The 14,323-nt window shown below is 60.3% G+C and overlaps 2 protein-coding genes across 7 annotated transcripts; both read left to right on the top strand.

Annotated features, from left to right (window-relative positions):
* The first annotated feature begins 441 nt into the window (after window positions 1–441).
* Window positions 442–2,673, top strand: CCR10 (C-C motif chemokine receptor 10). Its single transcript, XM_061391884.1, has 2 exons — window positions 442–563; window positions 1,434–2,673. The coding sequence occupies exons 1-2, from the start codon at window positions 540–542 to the stop codon at window positions 2,505–2,507; spliced, it is 1,098 nt and encodes a 365-aa protein (XP_061247868.1). The 5' UTR covers window positions 442–539; the 3' UTR covers window positions 2,508–2,673.
* Window positions 2,674–4,629: 1,956 nt separating this feature from the next.
* Window positions 4,630–13,509, top strand: PLEKHH3 (pleckstrin homology, MyTH4 and FERM domain containing H3). Of its 6 annotated transcripts, none has more exons than XR_009731385.1 (13): window positions 4,630–5,275; window positions 7,257–7,312; window positions 7,674–7,753; window positions 7,852–8,043; window positions 8,146–8,303; window positions 8,416–8,536; window positions 9,558–9,864; window positions 10,465–10,672; window positions 10,905–11,041; window positions 11,323–11,455; window positions 11,649–12,082; window positions 12,398–12,589; window positions 13,127–13,214. XR_009731385.1 is itself a non-coding variant. In XM_061391867.1 (13 exons), exons 1-13 carry the CDS (start codon window positions 5,114–5,116, stop codon window positions 13,298–13,300), a joined length of 2,370 nt encoding a protein of 789 aa, XP_061247851.1. In that variant the 5' UTR covers window positions 4,636–5,113; the 3' UTR covers window positions 13,301–13,509. The 6 variants fall into 6 exon arrangements, 5 of the variants coding, with proteins under 5 accessions (XP_061247851.1, XP_061247850.1, XP_061247854.1 ...); XM_061391867.1 differs by having other exon boundaries at window positions 4,636–5,275; window positions 10,905–11,032; window positions 11,649–12,107; window positions 13,127–13,509; XM_061391866.1 differs by having other exon boundaries at window positions 4,637–5,275; window positions 11,649–12,107; window positions 13,127–13,509.
* The last annotated feature ends 814 nt before the right edge of the window (window positions 13,510–14,323 follow it).

The following is a 14,323-nucleotide window of genomic DNA, read 5'->3' as shown; positions in this document are numbered from 1 at the left end:
GAGCCTCCCGCCACCGGGAAATACCCTGAATAACCCGAGGCTACAGGGACTGTGGCCGCAGAGATGGGGGAAGGGAGACAGGGGCCGGCTGGGGGATCCTGGAAAATCCAAGGAGATGGAAAGGGAGGGTGCTTGGAGATAGGGAGAAGTGTAAGTAAAAAGAATCTAACATTTTCAGACAGCAAATTCTGCTCCAGGCACGCGTGCTAGGCACCTTCATTACCCTGTGAATTCTGCATTTTTATCTCACTCCATTTTGCAGATGAAAAACCCGAGGCTCAGAGAGGTTAAAAAAAAAAATTCTTCAGATCCCACAGGTAGCTACCAAGTGATAATATTCCAAAACCCATTCTTTTTCTACTGGCAAGGTAAAGGGAAATTTTTTTTAGGAGGTAGAATAGGAAAGTTAGGTAAAGAGGGCCCACAGACCCTCATCCCCACCTCCATCTCGGCCCTTCTCCCCGCCCCTTCCTTCCTGTCCCATTAGTTTATAACTTCTCTCCCCGGTGGCTTTACCTCAGAAACTTGAGTAGCCAGAGATGGGGACTGAGCCCGCAGAACAGGTGGGAGTGGGGGCAGGGGGGAGGAAAGGGTTACAGGGAGGGAGGGTAAAGGTGAACGGATGGGATTCCCCACCTGGCACCAAGTCTCTGCCTTCCTATGATTTACCTAGGATGTCTGGAACCCTCTGGGACCAGCGGCCCTCCAGATAGAAGGGGCTAGTAATGAGAGGCTGGGGTTGGGGGACACGACTGGGGATGAGAGGAAGGGTGAGCTGAATCTTGAGGTCTAAGCTCCTAACTGAGCCCAGAAAACCTGAAGTCCAACCTTTACATCATGAGTAGTTCAGCGAACCTTGTACTGGAAGCTTAGGGGTGGGGGTGAGGAGGAGAGAAGGGAAAGGAGAGGTAGAAAACGATTCTCCAGACCAAGCAAGGATTCCAGGGACCAAGTCTGAGGCAAAGTCTGAATATGGGTGTTCTTCCAGGAGATGGCGCTGCAAAAGAACGGAAGCTCTTAAGATTTATTAATAATGCAGACGCTGGGCCTTCAGAGAGCACAAATGCTTCACATTCATTATCTTCCTTATTTCAAACAATCCTCGTTTCAAACCACCCCCTCAGGAGGGCTGGTCGGGATTTCTGATCTCCACATTACCTATATTAGACAGCTGGAGAGCCAGAAAAGCAAATGATTTGCTCAAGGTCACCCAGGAAGCTGGATGTAGGGACAGGAGGGGTGCGCCGGAAGTCAAGGCCTGTCGAGGATATGCTAGGAAGAGTCTGGAAAAGAGTTTATGTCTTCTCCCTGTGTGCTGTACCATTGTACCTGGTCACACACCGGCTCCTAGCTTGGAATGCTTGTGTGGGAGGGGGAGCCGTGTGGTGGAGGCTTGTCTCATAAGGTCTCTCTTCTCATTATGGCCTCCTCAGGTCTCCTGGGGCCCCTACTCTGGGGAGGATGAGGCATATTCGGTTGAGCCGTTGCCAGAGCTCTGCTACAAGGCCGACGTCCAGGCCTTCAGTCGCGCCTTCCAACCCAGTGTCTCCCTGACGGTGGCTGCACTGGGTCTGGCCGGCAATGGCCTGGTCCTGGCCACCCATCTGGCGGCCCGACGTGCTGCCCGCTCGCCCACCTCTGCCCACCTGCTCCAACTGGCCCTGGCCGACCTTCTGCTGGCCCTGACCCTGCCCTTTGCCGCAGCCGGGGCTCTGCAAGGCTGGAGTCTGGGAAGTGCCACCTGCCGTGCCATCTCTGGCCTCTACTCGGCCTCCTTCCACGCCGGCTTCCTCTTTCTGGCCTGCATCAGCGCCGACCGCTACGTGGCCATCGCGCGGGCCCTCCCAGCTGGACCGAGGCCCTCGGCGCCGGGCCGTGCACACTTGGTCTCAGTCATCGTGTGGCTGTTGTCGCTGCTCCTGGCGTTGCCCGCTCTCCTTTTCAGCCAGGATGGGCACCGGGAAGGCCAGCGGCGCTGCCGTCTCATCTTCCCCGAGGGCCTCACGCAGACGGTGAAAGGGGCAAGCGCCGTGGCGCAGGTGGTCCTGGGCTTCGCGCTGCCGCTGGGCGTCATGGCGGCCTGCTATGCGCTCCTGGGCCGCACGCTGCTGGCCACCAGGGGGCCCGAGCGCCGGCGCGCGTTGCGCGTCGTGGTGGCCCTGGTGGCGGCATTCGTGGTGCTGCAGCTGCCCTACAGTCTCGCCCTGCTATTGGATACTGCCGACCTCCTGGCGGCCCGCGAGCGGAGCTGCCCAGCCAGCAAGCGCAAGGATCTGGCACTGCTGGTGACCGGGGGTTTGGCCCTCGCCCGCTGCGGCCTCAATCCAGTGCTCTACGCCTTTTTGGGCCTGCGCTTCCGCCAGGACCTGCGGAGGCTCCTAAGGGGTGGGGGCTGCAGTCCAGGGCCTCACCCCGGCGGCGGCGGCGGCCGCTGCCCCCGCCGGCCCCGCCTTTCTTCCTGCTCGGCTCCCACTGAGACCAACAGTTTCTCCTCCTGGGACCACTAGGGCTGCGAATCAAGAGGATGGGGCGGGCTGAGGAAATGTTTCCAGGGAGAGTAGTGGGAAGGGAGAGTCGGTGGGGGGCACTGAGAAAGAGGTAGGGACCTTAGGAATTGCTTCTGTACTTTGGCACATTAAATAGACAACATGGAAATGAGATGCAACTCAACAACTGTTACTATTTTTGAGTCACCGGCTTGGAAATGATTTGCAGCAGGGCAGAAATGGTGGTTCCCCCCGCCCCCCCTTCCCACTCTCCAGCTCTTGGCTCTGAGAGGAAGGCACCGAGAGCCTGGGTGGGGGTGGGGGGTCTCCTGAGCATGCTAAAGCTCTAGACACTGACACCCACTCTCACCGGGCCTCTGCCAGCAGAGGTAAGGTGGGAAAGTTGCCAGGCGAGGAGGGGTGGGGGTTCCTCCTGATACAGTGTAAGGAAGAGCTTTCTAACAACTAGAGTGCTATCCAGTAATGGCTGCCTTAGCAAGTACCGAGTTTCTGGCCTCTGGAATGCTCAGGCTGAGGCTGTCCGGGACTGCGTGTGCCTATGCCTGGTGTGGGGGTACGAACGGGGCCAGGAGATTCCCGTTTTGGGTGTGCTTTTGGATTCAGTTACCACTCTAGAGTCCCTTCTAAGGTTCTCTTTTGGAGACAAAAAAGTAATCTAAAAAGTTGAGTCGGAGGTTTTCACCTTGGAGAAAATCCAAGGAGAGAATTCCAATTTGCAGATTTCCAAAGAGTGGTTATCACGGGTGAGGTGGGGGTGGGGGTGAAGCTATTCTCCTTCTTCCTTCGGGACAGGCTCAGAGGAAAGACAACGGAAAGAACTTCCCTGCAGGCAAGGGTCTGGGATCCAGACAGGGAAAAGAGTATATGGTTTCCATCCCGAAGAAGTCTCAGGGCAGGCCTCTCTCATCTGGGGCGAGGACAAGGCTGGGATGGCCTCTAGAGACATTGATTCCCAGTCTTTGTTTTACATAGTCAAGACACGCAGAATGGTGTCCACGTGCCACAACTCTCGCAGTTTAACATCCGGTCAGCAAAGCTGCCCTGACCACTGCAGCCAGGGGTCTGGGGACCCAGGGCGAGAAGGGCGGAGAGTGGCGGGGATGTCTCCAGGGAGGCGCTGGCCTGTCGTCCCTGCCCTGTCCCGCCCCGCCCAGCTCGGGCTAGTTTTCCTTCTCGGAGCCTCCGGGGGTTGAGACTAAGAAGCACGGCCTCCCGGTACCAGGATCCAGGGAAGGCCCGGAGATGGCGCCGATCCTCAAAAGGTCCAAGCCACTGGGGGTCAACCTGGAACCCTCCACCGGAGCTCGCGGGAATCGCCGCTGAGTCAGCAACGCACGCGCGCGCCCGCGGTCACTCTGGCCCCGCCCCTATGGCCCCGCCCCGTCCGCTTAGAGCCTCGGTTAACCCCATCCTACCCAGAATCGTAGGATCGTCACCGGAGAAGCCTCCACTCCATTCGAAGACCACGGGATGCCCTAGAATCCCGTCACTCTACTCTCTCAACTGGAGTTCAGTGAGTTGTGCGCTCTAAATTAGATTTTATTTCGGGGCCTGGACTGCACTTTCCCGGAGTCTCTGCCTCAGTTTCTACACCTCAAAGAGGTAACTCAGATCGAGGAATTGGACTCCATCCACGGGCGGAGGGCTACACCTCTAGGGCTGTGCCTGGCGCAGGTAGCTAAGGTTCTTTCCTTTCTTAGGAAACCTGTGACGAGACAGCAGTCGGAGGGCAGCACTCAGAGCCTCCCTCTATGCCCTATGGGCACTTTGTTCTGCAAAGCTCCTGCCCAAGAGCACTTTTAATTTGTTGGTTGGTAAGCCAAGAGTTAAAACAAGAGCATGAAGGCGGGCTTCCGTGACGTCACTAGCAGTCCGCGTCTGACCTCAGAGGCGGGGGCGTGGCTAACATCACACTGCCCCCTCCCTCCCTATTCCCCGGCCCCTCCTCGCTGTCACCAAGCCAGGGGCACATGATGCAACCCGCCGCGGTTCAGTAGGTTGATTGGTGGCCGCGCCCGGCGCCAGGCACAGGGATTGGACAGAAGAGGCTGTGACGAAAACTGGACACAGCCCTGTAAAGAAGGGAGGAGAGAAAGAAGAGGGAGGGGGGCCCGAAGAGGAGGGGGTTGGGGAGGCGGGGTCCCGGCACTGTGCTCGCGCCCCTAGCGCGCCAGTCCCCGGGCTGCAGGGAGCGCAGCGCGCGCGGCCCGGGCCCCGGCCACCGGACGCCCTACCGGACACGACCCTCCTTGGAGCTTGGACAACTGCCCACCTCGGACACTGCACCGGACACTGCCCCCCACAGAGCTGGACACTACAACGGACACTACTTCCCAGCTCCGGACATTGCTCCTTCCCCCCCACCCCCAGCCCTGGACGCTTGCCCCCCTCCCCCTCCGGGGGCCCAGACTCCGAGCCCCCTGCAGGCTCCAGCTAGCGACCCTCTGCACCCCAGCGCCAGACACCACCTCCTCCCACTCCCCGACTCCCTTTCCCTCCTCCCGCCTCATCTTTCTCCCGCTCGGGTCGGAGCCCCGCCAGTTTCCCCGACCCCCTGCAGCTCGGCCTCGGCTGCCCGCACCCCCATCCCGCGGCTGCTCGCCCGGATGCCTCTCCCCGGGGGATTGTGGTGGCTCCTCTGCTGCCGTCGAGGCTTTACTCTTCTGCATCGGGACTACGGGGACGGCGAGCTTAGCGGGGACGGGGACGAAGACGAGGACGAGGAGACCTTTGAGCTACGGACCCCGAGTCCAGCGGGCGGCGGGAGGGTAAGTCCCCGGGGGGTTTGGAGCCTTGTCTCAACCCCTCTCACTACAACCGGCCGTCAAGCCTAATCCTGCTCGACTCCAGCAAACGCCGTGTGGACTGGGTTCTCAGTGAATGTTTTTGCCTGGGGGCTCGAAGCCCTCGAGAGCTCCAGCAGCAGCCCGCCTTGGGATCTGCCTGTGGGCCTCGCGCAGCACGCTGGGCGCTGTCCACCTGCTGGGGGCCCTGAGGCAGGGGAGGTGTCACGCCTGGCCCGACCTGGCCCTGCCTCTCCCTTCCCCGCCGGGCTCGCGTCCCATCTCGTCTCCTTCCGCCTCCGCCAGCGCCGAGGAATGTGGCGAGGCCGGCTGGGCAGCTCGGACGCCTGGGTCCGCTCCGCTCCCAGTTCACGAGCGCAGGGAGCTAGGGCCAGATGCAGGAGTTCCCGCCGCAGGGACCTGGGCGAGGGGAAGCAGGTATCCTCAGATTGGGGTCCGTGGCGGGGGCTCCATGGAGAGGGAGCCGGGGGGTCACAGCTTTCCGAGGACCCCTCATCATTACCCTGACACTCAGGACAGAACTCTTCTCCCTTCCTGGTGAAGCTCCTCGGGGATCCCTGAGGGAATGGTGAGAGACACTCGGCTCCGGGGTTTCGTCGAATCTTGCCATGGGGAAACTGAGGCTCTACTGATGTAGGAGACGATCATCCCCTGACGTCCCCTCTCTCATGCCCCTACACCCCAGCCACCAGACTCCGGGCAGCCAGACTCGTGTGCTGTGGCCTGGGTCAGGCTCCCATCCCCCGCTCAGGGGTCCCTAGCAGGCCCAGTGGCTCAGTGCCCGGTGGGGCGGGCTGCGCCGCCGGGGCCGGCGCCAGCACCTGGCGGAGGCGGAGGGCGGATAAATATAGAGGGGGGGAGGGAGGGAAGCAGGGGACTGCGATTAGGGTAGTTGGTCTAAGAGAGGGGTCAGCACCTGCCCCTACGGTGGTGTGGCTGAGAGCCCCTCTTGGCCCCCCCAGAAAATAAGAGGACCTGTGCCCCTGAAGGCACTGGACCCAGGCGTCCCCAAGCTTCCATTCTGGGCAGGGTCGGCTTTGTGAACCACTGCCATTGCCTCCCTCATGCTCCACCTCCACCCCCCTTCCCCCAGAGCTTGGGGACAGGTGTCCCTGGCCCCCCTCCCCCGCCTCCTGGCTTTAGCTGCCTGGTCGCAATGGGACCCTGGCACAGTTCCTCCCGCCTGACCTGGCTCCTGGATGGGTTTTCAGCCTCTCTTAGACCCCAGTCTACAGTAGAAATTCCAGGGCACGAAGGTGGGATGGGGGAGGGAGGGCAAAATCCTGGACTGTACCTTCCATGCAGAGTATTCTTCAGCCTGGCCTGAGCCCCAGCAAAAGGGCAGGGTCTCTACCTACCACTGAGTTTCAGGAGTGTCTGTGGGAGGGGATAAGAAGCTCTTGGAGAAACTCCTATACTGAAAGCGTTCCTCTTCCCTTCATTCACCTCCGTGCCTACCACCTGCCTGCCAGCCTGAACGCCCACCAGCCAAAGAAGGGAAAATGAGGAGGAGGGGGTGACTTCGAGTCTGCCAGAGCAAGAAAGGACTTCATCTACCACTCCCTTTTCAAAGATTGGGAAGCTAAGGCCCAAAGACTTAAGGGGGCTTGCCCAGGTTCCACAGCGAGTTTCTGACTGGAATTAATGGTTGAGATGGTATTAGAACCCTGGTCTCCTGACTCTGCCTGGTGCTTTTTCTACTCTTCCCCAACCCCTGATTGCCTCTTGAATCAGAGACAAGGCAAGAGTCTTGGCTTCTTAGCTTGGGCTGTTGGGTAGAGACTGGTGGAAGGGGCAAGTCCAGTGGCTTCAGCTCGCTGGGTCAGTCACAGTCACCACCCCACGCCTTGATTCCTCCATTCCCTGAGCTGCGCTGTCCCAGAGCAGAAGCCACTGGCATCCTGCAAGGAGGGTTCTGAGCCTGAGAGATGCCCTGTTTCCCCAGGGCCCCCTAGATGTGACGTTGACTCAGCCTATGAGGAGTGGGCCAGTCTCAGACAGGTGAGCCCAGCCCCTGCAGTCCCATGGTCTGGAGACCCCAGCCAGTTCCTGGGACCCCCATCCTCTCCTTCTTCCCTCCCCGCGGTTGTGCAATAAGGGAGAGGCCTTACGCCCGGACGCTGTGGTTTGGCCAGGGTCCCGGGGGGCGGTCCGGCTGGGGGCGCGGGGAGGAAGGGGGGGTCCAGGCTATTTCTGGTTCGAGGTCAGAACGGCCCAGCGGTTCCCACAGCCTGGGGGAGGGGTGCCCAGCCGGGAGTAGGCACCCCTCGCGGCCTGTCTGGGGAGCCCTTAGAGAAGAGCCTCCTGGAGGCGGGGTGCAGGACCGGCAGGCTTGCCCAACCCTCACTCCCCTCTTGCCCAGGCTGCAAAGCTGGGAGGAGACGCGGAGCCTCATCCCGGAGAAGGGGCCGTCTGAAGATGACCCAGATGTCGTCGTGAAAGGTGGGGATCCACCTCATACGCTCTAGAGGCCCCATCCCAACCCTCCAGGGGATGATGTCGAATCCTGCTGATCCCCTTTCCCGCCTTTTCCCCCGAAGGTTGGCTGTACCGCGAGCCCCGAGGAGGAGGGGCGCGGCCCTGGTTGCCCCCGCGCCGAGCCTGGTTTGTGCTCACCCGGGACTCCCTGGACCAGTTCAGCAGCAGCGGGAAGGGGGCGAGGCGGCTCGGGAGCCTAGTGCTCACCAGCCTGTGCTCAGTGTCCGGCCCTGAGCGCAGGCCCAAGGAGACCGGTGAGACCTCCTGGGGATTCTCCTACCTCCCCAGGCAGCTGCCCCAGGCAGCCCTGATTGCCCACCCCCCCCCCCCGCCCCCGCGGCCTCTCTTTCCCCCAGGTCTGTGGTCAGTGACCGTGAGTGGCCGGAAGCACAGCGTTCGGCTCTGCTCGCCTCGCCAGTCAGAGGCAGAGTGCTGGGGGGTGGCGCTGCGGGAAGTGATCGCCTCCAAGGCACCTCTGGAGACCCCCACCCAGCTGCTGCTCAGGGACATTCAGGTGCGAGGGAGAGAACTCTATGGAGAAAGAGGAGAGTGATGGACCCATAAGCTTTCTGGGTTCACGAGGGAGCTCCCTTCTCCATCACTGAGATCATTTCCCTGGCCTCTAGGAGAGTCGTGGGGATCCAGAAGCCGTGGCCCTTATTTACAGAAGAAACCCAATTCTGAGGCACACCAGTGGAGCCCTGTATGCCCCACTCCTGCCCCTGCCCTACGGAGTCACTGCCCCAGGTGAGTGGTGCCATGGCCCAAGTCCCTGGGATGGGGTCTCACTTGATAGGGATCTAGCAGTCCTCAGAGGACTAGCCCCTAGCCCCTCATTTTTCAAAGGATGAAGATGAAACAAGAAGTGGTGCAGACTGATACCCAGGGTAGAGGGGGAGGGAAGCCAGCACAGAAATTAAAGACCCCCTTTGACTGACTACCTTCTCTTTGGGTCTCATTCTGACTACCCATGTTCCTTCACGAGCTTTTACACACTCTCTCTTGTTCTTTCATTATACTCTCAACACCATGACATACTTCCTTTACAAGTGGTGGAAAAGCCACCACCTCAGGAGAATGTGCTGGCCTCGTTTAGCTGCACTTCTCCCCAAAAGGGTATAATGACAGGCCCAGGTTCTCAAGCTAGAGGAATAAGGGGAGCTGGGAGAAGAGCCTTGGTTTTCTGACTCTCAGTCCAACCTGTTTTCTGGCCCACAGTGATGACTCTCAGTACCTAAGTACAGAACCCACGGTTTGACTCTGTCTTTTAGTCTATCCCTCCAAGTTACTAGGGCTTCCCTGGTGGCTCAGACGGTAAAGAATCAGCCTGCAATGTGGGAGACTTGGGTTCAATCCCTGGGTTGGGAAGATCCCCTGGAGAAGGGAACGGCTCCCCACTCCATTATTCTGGCCTGGAGAATCCTGTGGACAGAGGAGCCTGGCAGGCTACAGTCCATGGGGAAGCAAAGAGTCACTATATGGAGAAGCAAAGTTACACGACTGAGCGACTAACACTTTTTCCAAGTTACTAACTTGAAGCCTAGCCTTAGTGGGTCTAGAGGAGGAGATTCCTGGGAGGCAGGGGTTGAATTTGGCTCTGTGGGGACCATTGCTTTCCCTTCACTCTTCCTGTCCTTCGCACTCTCCCCTCCTTGCCACCCCTGTCCCCTTGTACTCCTTCTGACCTTCCCGCGGTTCACGCCTTCCTCCCAGGGCCCGTCTTTGTTTCCCCTCTCCAAACCGTCCCTCCGCCCCCACCCTCCCTCAGGTCCCGGCTATGCGCCCTTGCGCGAGGAGGCCGTGAGGCTGTTCCTGGCGCTGCAGGCCCTGGAGGGGGCGCGGCGCCCTGGGCCCCTGATGCAGGGTGTGCTCCAGACCTGCCGGGACCTGCCCGCGCTCCGAGACGAACTCTTCCTGCAGCTGGCTAAGCAGACCTCGGGCCCCGCGGGGCCCCCCGGGCCGCCAGCAACCCAAGACCCCGCGGCCCTGCGGTACTGGCAGCTCCTCACTTGCATGAGCTGCACCTTCCGGCCAGGGGGAGCCGTACGGGGACACCTCCTTGGGCATCTGGAGAGGTGAGAGGGGAGGCGTGGGGGTAAGGCCAAGGCGAGGGAGCGGAGGGAGCTGAGAAAGAATGGCAGCCATTCCAAAGGGTTTGGCAGATGGAGAACTTGGACCCAGAGAAGGGAAGGGACTTGCCCAAGGTCAGGGCCGCTGCTCCGGAGCGCAATGCCTTTGTGGGAATCACAAGTTCATATCCCACTTGTGGGCGGAGGAATTACAAAAAAGGCTCCCACTTTGAGCGGAAGAATTATTAAAAGGCTGTTTTTCCTCGGGGCTGATGCAGTCCAGTGCCAGGACTTTTAGGTTGGAAGGCAGAATGCGGCTGGAGTTTGGATTTCAACCCAAAGGAGGAGCATGGAAATTTTGGGAAGTGGGAGAGGGCAGATAGGCTGCCAAGGACCTTAGAAAGTAATTCAGCTCCTTACAGAGCGTGGGGGTGGGGTGGGGTGGTGTTTAGATTCAGAACAGCTGGTGGTGCTGCCTTCAAGGAACTTAGAGTTGGAGGGGAGGGAATCGGGCCAGGTGAAATAAAAGTCTGAGCTAAGAAGGCAATAGTGGGGAGGAGAAGGAAAGCCCTGGGAGCACTAACCCTCCAGTTGTCCTTAATCCAGGACTGAGCAGGCGCTCCCGGACTCGGAACTGGCGGAATATGCGCGCTTCATACGGAGAGCGCTGGGCCGGACGCGCGGCCGGGAGCTGGTGCCATCGCTGGCCGAGATTTCCGCGCTGAGCCGACGGCAGGAGTTGTTGTGCACCGTGCACTGTCCGGGGGCTGGTGCCTGCCCTGTGGCCATAGACTCCCACACCACGGCGGGAGAGGTAAGACCAGAGAGAACCCCGGAAACCTCAGCCTCCCAGCGTCCCGTGCCTGGCTTTCCTGGTGCCGGGACCCTAGGTTTGCCCGAGTCTGAGAGTCATCAGTTGGGTATGGGCTGCGTGTGGCGGGACTAAGAGACCTGAAAGATACCTCCAGTTGGACCCTTCCAGAAGTACTGGCAGGCCCCCTGCGTGGTCTGAGCCTGACTTTCCTCTTATGCTCCCTGCCTTCCAGGTGGCTCGAGAGCTGGTGGGGCGGCTGGGCTTGACCCGGAGCCGTAATACATTCGCGCTGTACGAGCAACGAGGGGCGCAGGAACGAGCCCTGGCCGGGGGGACTCTCGTGGCCGACGTGCTCACCAGGTTTGAGAAGTAAATGTCCAGCCCCAGCCCTGCTCTCCGTTAGCCCATTGGCCTCTCTGCTTCAATCCATCCCTAAGTAAACGTTTACCGAGCGCTGGCCTCGGCATGGTGAAGTTCACAGGCGGATTCCTGCCCGCCGGCGGTTTGCAGTCGGGCTCCGAGGCTCGCCTCCGCGGTCCACTCCGGCCGGGCGGGCCCCGCCTCCAAACATCTGGCCTCGCCTCTTTCCCTGGGCTGCCGCCTGCGGGGCCCTGCTACCCGGCCGTATCGCTCCCTTCTTTTTTCTGCAGCTTGGCGGCGGAGGAAGCCGGGCTGGAGGACCCTCCGGACACCGGTTGGAGACTATGTCTGCGTCTTCACGGACCTCTGCACCCTGAGGGGCTGTCCCCAGACGGTCACGAACTGCCCTTCCTCTTTGAGCAGGTGAGGCTCTCCCGCACTCACGCCTGGGGGAGACCCCGTAGCCTGAACCCCTCCCTTTCTGGGCCTTCGCTTTTCATCCTTATGACAACCCCGGGGGAGGCGGTGCTCCAACCCAGACCTACAGTTCCGCACCCTAGGTGTCTTCGCGACGGTGCCCGCGGCTCCCGTGCTGATGCCTGCTGCCTCCCCGTAGGCTCACGCTCTGCTGCTGCGCGGCCGGCCGCCCCCGCCCGACGACACGCTGCGCGCCCTGGCGGCGCTGCGCCTGCAGAGCCTGCACCGGGACTTCCCCCCGCGGGCGCCCCTGCCGCGCCTGGACCGCTTGCTGCCCACCCCGGCCCGGCCGCGTGAAGACCCTCCCCGCCCGGTGCCCAGGCCTCCCCCCTCCGCCGCCCTGCTGGCCGGGGCGATCTGGAGCCCGAGCCTGGCCAAGAGGCGGGCGGAGCGGGCCCGGCACGGCGGGGCCGGCCGCACGGCTGGAAGCGTGGCCCGCGAGGGAGGAGGTGGCGCTGGCAGGGCGGCTGCTGTGCTGGGAGGCTGGAAGCGGCTACGGGGCATGGGCCGAGCTGAGGCCATGGCTGCCTACCTGGCTCTGGCGGCGCAGTGTCCAGGGTTCGGCGCTGCTCGGTATGACGTTCTGGAGCTGAGCACGGTGAGGGGGAGAAGGGAGAGGGGGACTCTGGTGGCCCAAGCCCCACACCTTTGCCCCAGAGCCACAGGCCCCCGTTGTGGGTCACTGCGCTCCCTACACCCAGCACAGCTGCCCATCTCAAAGCCCAGGAATCACTGTCCCTGAGGCCCTCACTCTCTGGAGCTGTGGATCATGTGGGGGGTGGGAGGGACCAGGAAACCTCTTGCTCACAGCCATCTCCCTCCACCAAAAATAATGCAGCAGGGTCCCCCCTTTCCACCCTGACTCTGCCTGTCTGTCCACGTCCACAGGAGCCTGGTGGGGGCGCTCCACAGAAGTTATGCCTGGGCCTGGGAGCCAAGGCCATGTCCCTCTCGCGGCCGGGTGAGACAGAGCCCATCCACAGCGTCAGCTATGGCCGTGTGGCCGCCTGCCAGCTAATGGGTCCCCACACCCTGGCCTTGAGGGTGGGAGAGAGCCAGCTCCTCCTGCAGAGTCCCCAGGTGAGTGGGAAGAGGGTGTAGAAGGAGGAAGGGAGGGAGAGGGTGTTAAACATTTATGAAACATTGAGCATGGGTCAGGTACAGCCCTAGACCTTAGGGATCCCACAGTGATCAAAGACAAACTCAAGGAGCTTACGTTAGTACTGGCCATCAGACACGAAACAAGGGATCAAAGACTGTTAAAGACAGTGACAAATGCTATGAAGGCAAGGGTAGTCAGACAGGAAGTGACTGGAGGGGATCAGAGCATTAGGTAGGATGGTCAGGAAAAGCTACTCAACAACACCCAAAGGAGATCCTGGGACACAGCTTTCCAGGCAGAGGGACCTGCAAGTGCAAAGGTCCTGAGATGAGACTCGCCTTAGGATAACAGAGGAGCAGAAGTGTGATAGGCACAGAATGAGGGAGAGTGGTGATGAGGAAGGAAAGGTTGAGGAGGGCAGCTCACATAAGGCCTTGGGAAGGAGCCTGGGGGGAGGATGAGACAAAGGAGAACTCATTGGCCCCTTTTGTACTCTGACCTCTGTCCTCTCTTAGGTGGAAGAGATCGTGCAGCTGGTGAATGCCTACTTGGCCAACCCCTCCCCCGAGAGGCCCAGCAGCAGCCCTCCTCCATGCCAAGACCTGCCAGACACCTCCCCTCCCAGCCAGCACCCGGGCCTGGACGAGCCCCAGGGACAGTCGGGCTGTTTGGGGCAGCTGCAGGACTGAGCTTGCCAAGAGGTCACGACCTCCCTCTTGCCTCCAGCCTGGATCTGGACTACTCTGAGATTTCAGGGAACCATGGACCCTTTTGGCCCTGCAGGGACAGGGCATACCCCACACGCAAGGGCTGCAATGGGTGCAGACAATTTTCTAGTTTGTTTCTTAATTTATTTGTAGAAGAGAAGCAAAAAAAAAAAAATCCTTATTTACACAAACCCTTCCTGTAGGAGTGTTGTCAGTGGGACAAGTTGGAGCCCCAGAGCTCAGAGCTCCACCCCCAGGGACGCCCACACTCCCAGGCTTTTACCAGCACTGAGAGGAGTCTGAACACCGCAGGGCTCCACCCTCCTTGACCTTCTAGATTTAACCTCCTCGTGGCCAGTATGCTGCCCTAGGGTAGTGGGTGGGGCAGGCAAGAGGGCAGTTTTGGAAGCTGGCAATTACTCATCCTTCTTCCATTGAGTGGCATGGGGGTGGCCTCTTGGCGTCCCTGAGGCCCAAGGACAGTGAGTCACCAGGACTGGCATTACCCAGTCCTACCCTGGTGTCCAGCTTCTGGGTCTTAGTTGGGACCATCTTTAATGTGCCTACTGCTTTGGGCCTGGAACAGAAGCCTGGAGCAGGATCAGACCCAAGAACTTCTCTGGCACAGACAATGCATTGATCGGGATGGGCTCAGCTTTACTCCTGAGCTCTGTTACTGCTTTATCAGATCAAGCTGAATTGGGTTAACTCCTGAGGATCTAAATGCCTTGGGCCTGGGAATCCAGAGTCTTGGCTTTCTTGACTTGCTCAGAATGCTGCAAGCCTTCTTTTAGCAGCCTCCACAGCCTCTGCCCTGAGTGGAGGAGGCTGGGGCAATATGGGCAATGTAGATCCACCCTCGGGCAGGACCTTAGGCACAGAGGAGACAGCAGACATCAGTAACGCTGGCTCCAGTCAAACAGCCTGGTTCTAGGCAGGGATGCTCATGGAAACAATGGACACACGGACTGGGACTACCTGGTAAGACTAGAGCAGGTAAAGCCT

The sequence above is a fragment of the Bos javanicus genome, chromosome 19 (assembly GCF_032452875.1).
Source record: "Bos javanicus breed banteng chromosome 19, ARS-OSU_banteng_1.0, whole genome shotgun sequence".
Lineage (NCBI taxonomy): Eukaryota > Metazoa > Chordata > Mammalia > Artiodactyla > Bovidae > Bos > Bos javanicus.
The sequence above is the reverse complement of the archived record's forward strand: the minus strand, read 5'-3'. Positions and strand labels throughout refer to the sequence as shown.

Bases quoted from the DNA above. Each gene is read 5' to 3' on its own strand.
- PLEKHH3 (XM_061391866.1), top strand. From the start codon at position 5,114: ATGCCTCTCCCCGGGGGATTGTGGTGGCTCCTCTGCTGCCGTCGAGGC. The intron at 11,042-11,322 runs GTAAATGTCCAG...TTTTTTCTGCAG, and splicing joins GTGCTCACCAGGTTTGAGAA to CTTGGCGGCGGAGGAAGCCG. The intron at 11,456-11,648 runs GTGAGGCTCTCC...GCCTCCCCGTAG, and splicing joins TGCCCTTCCTCTTTGAGCAG to GCTCACGCTCTGCTGCTGCG.
- CCR10 (XM_061391884.1), top strand. From the start codon at position 540: ATGGGGACTGAGCCCGCAGAACAG. The intron at 564-1,433 runs GTGGGAGTGGGG...TGGCCTCCTCAG, and splicing joins GGACTGAGCCCGCAGAACAG to GTCTCCTGGGGCCCCTACTC.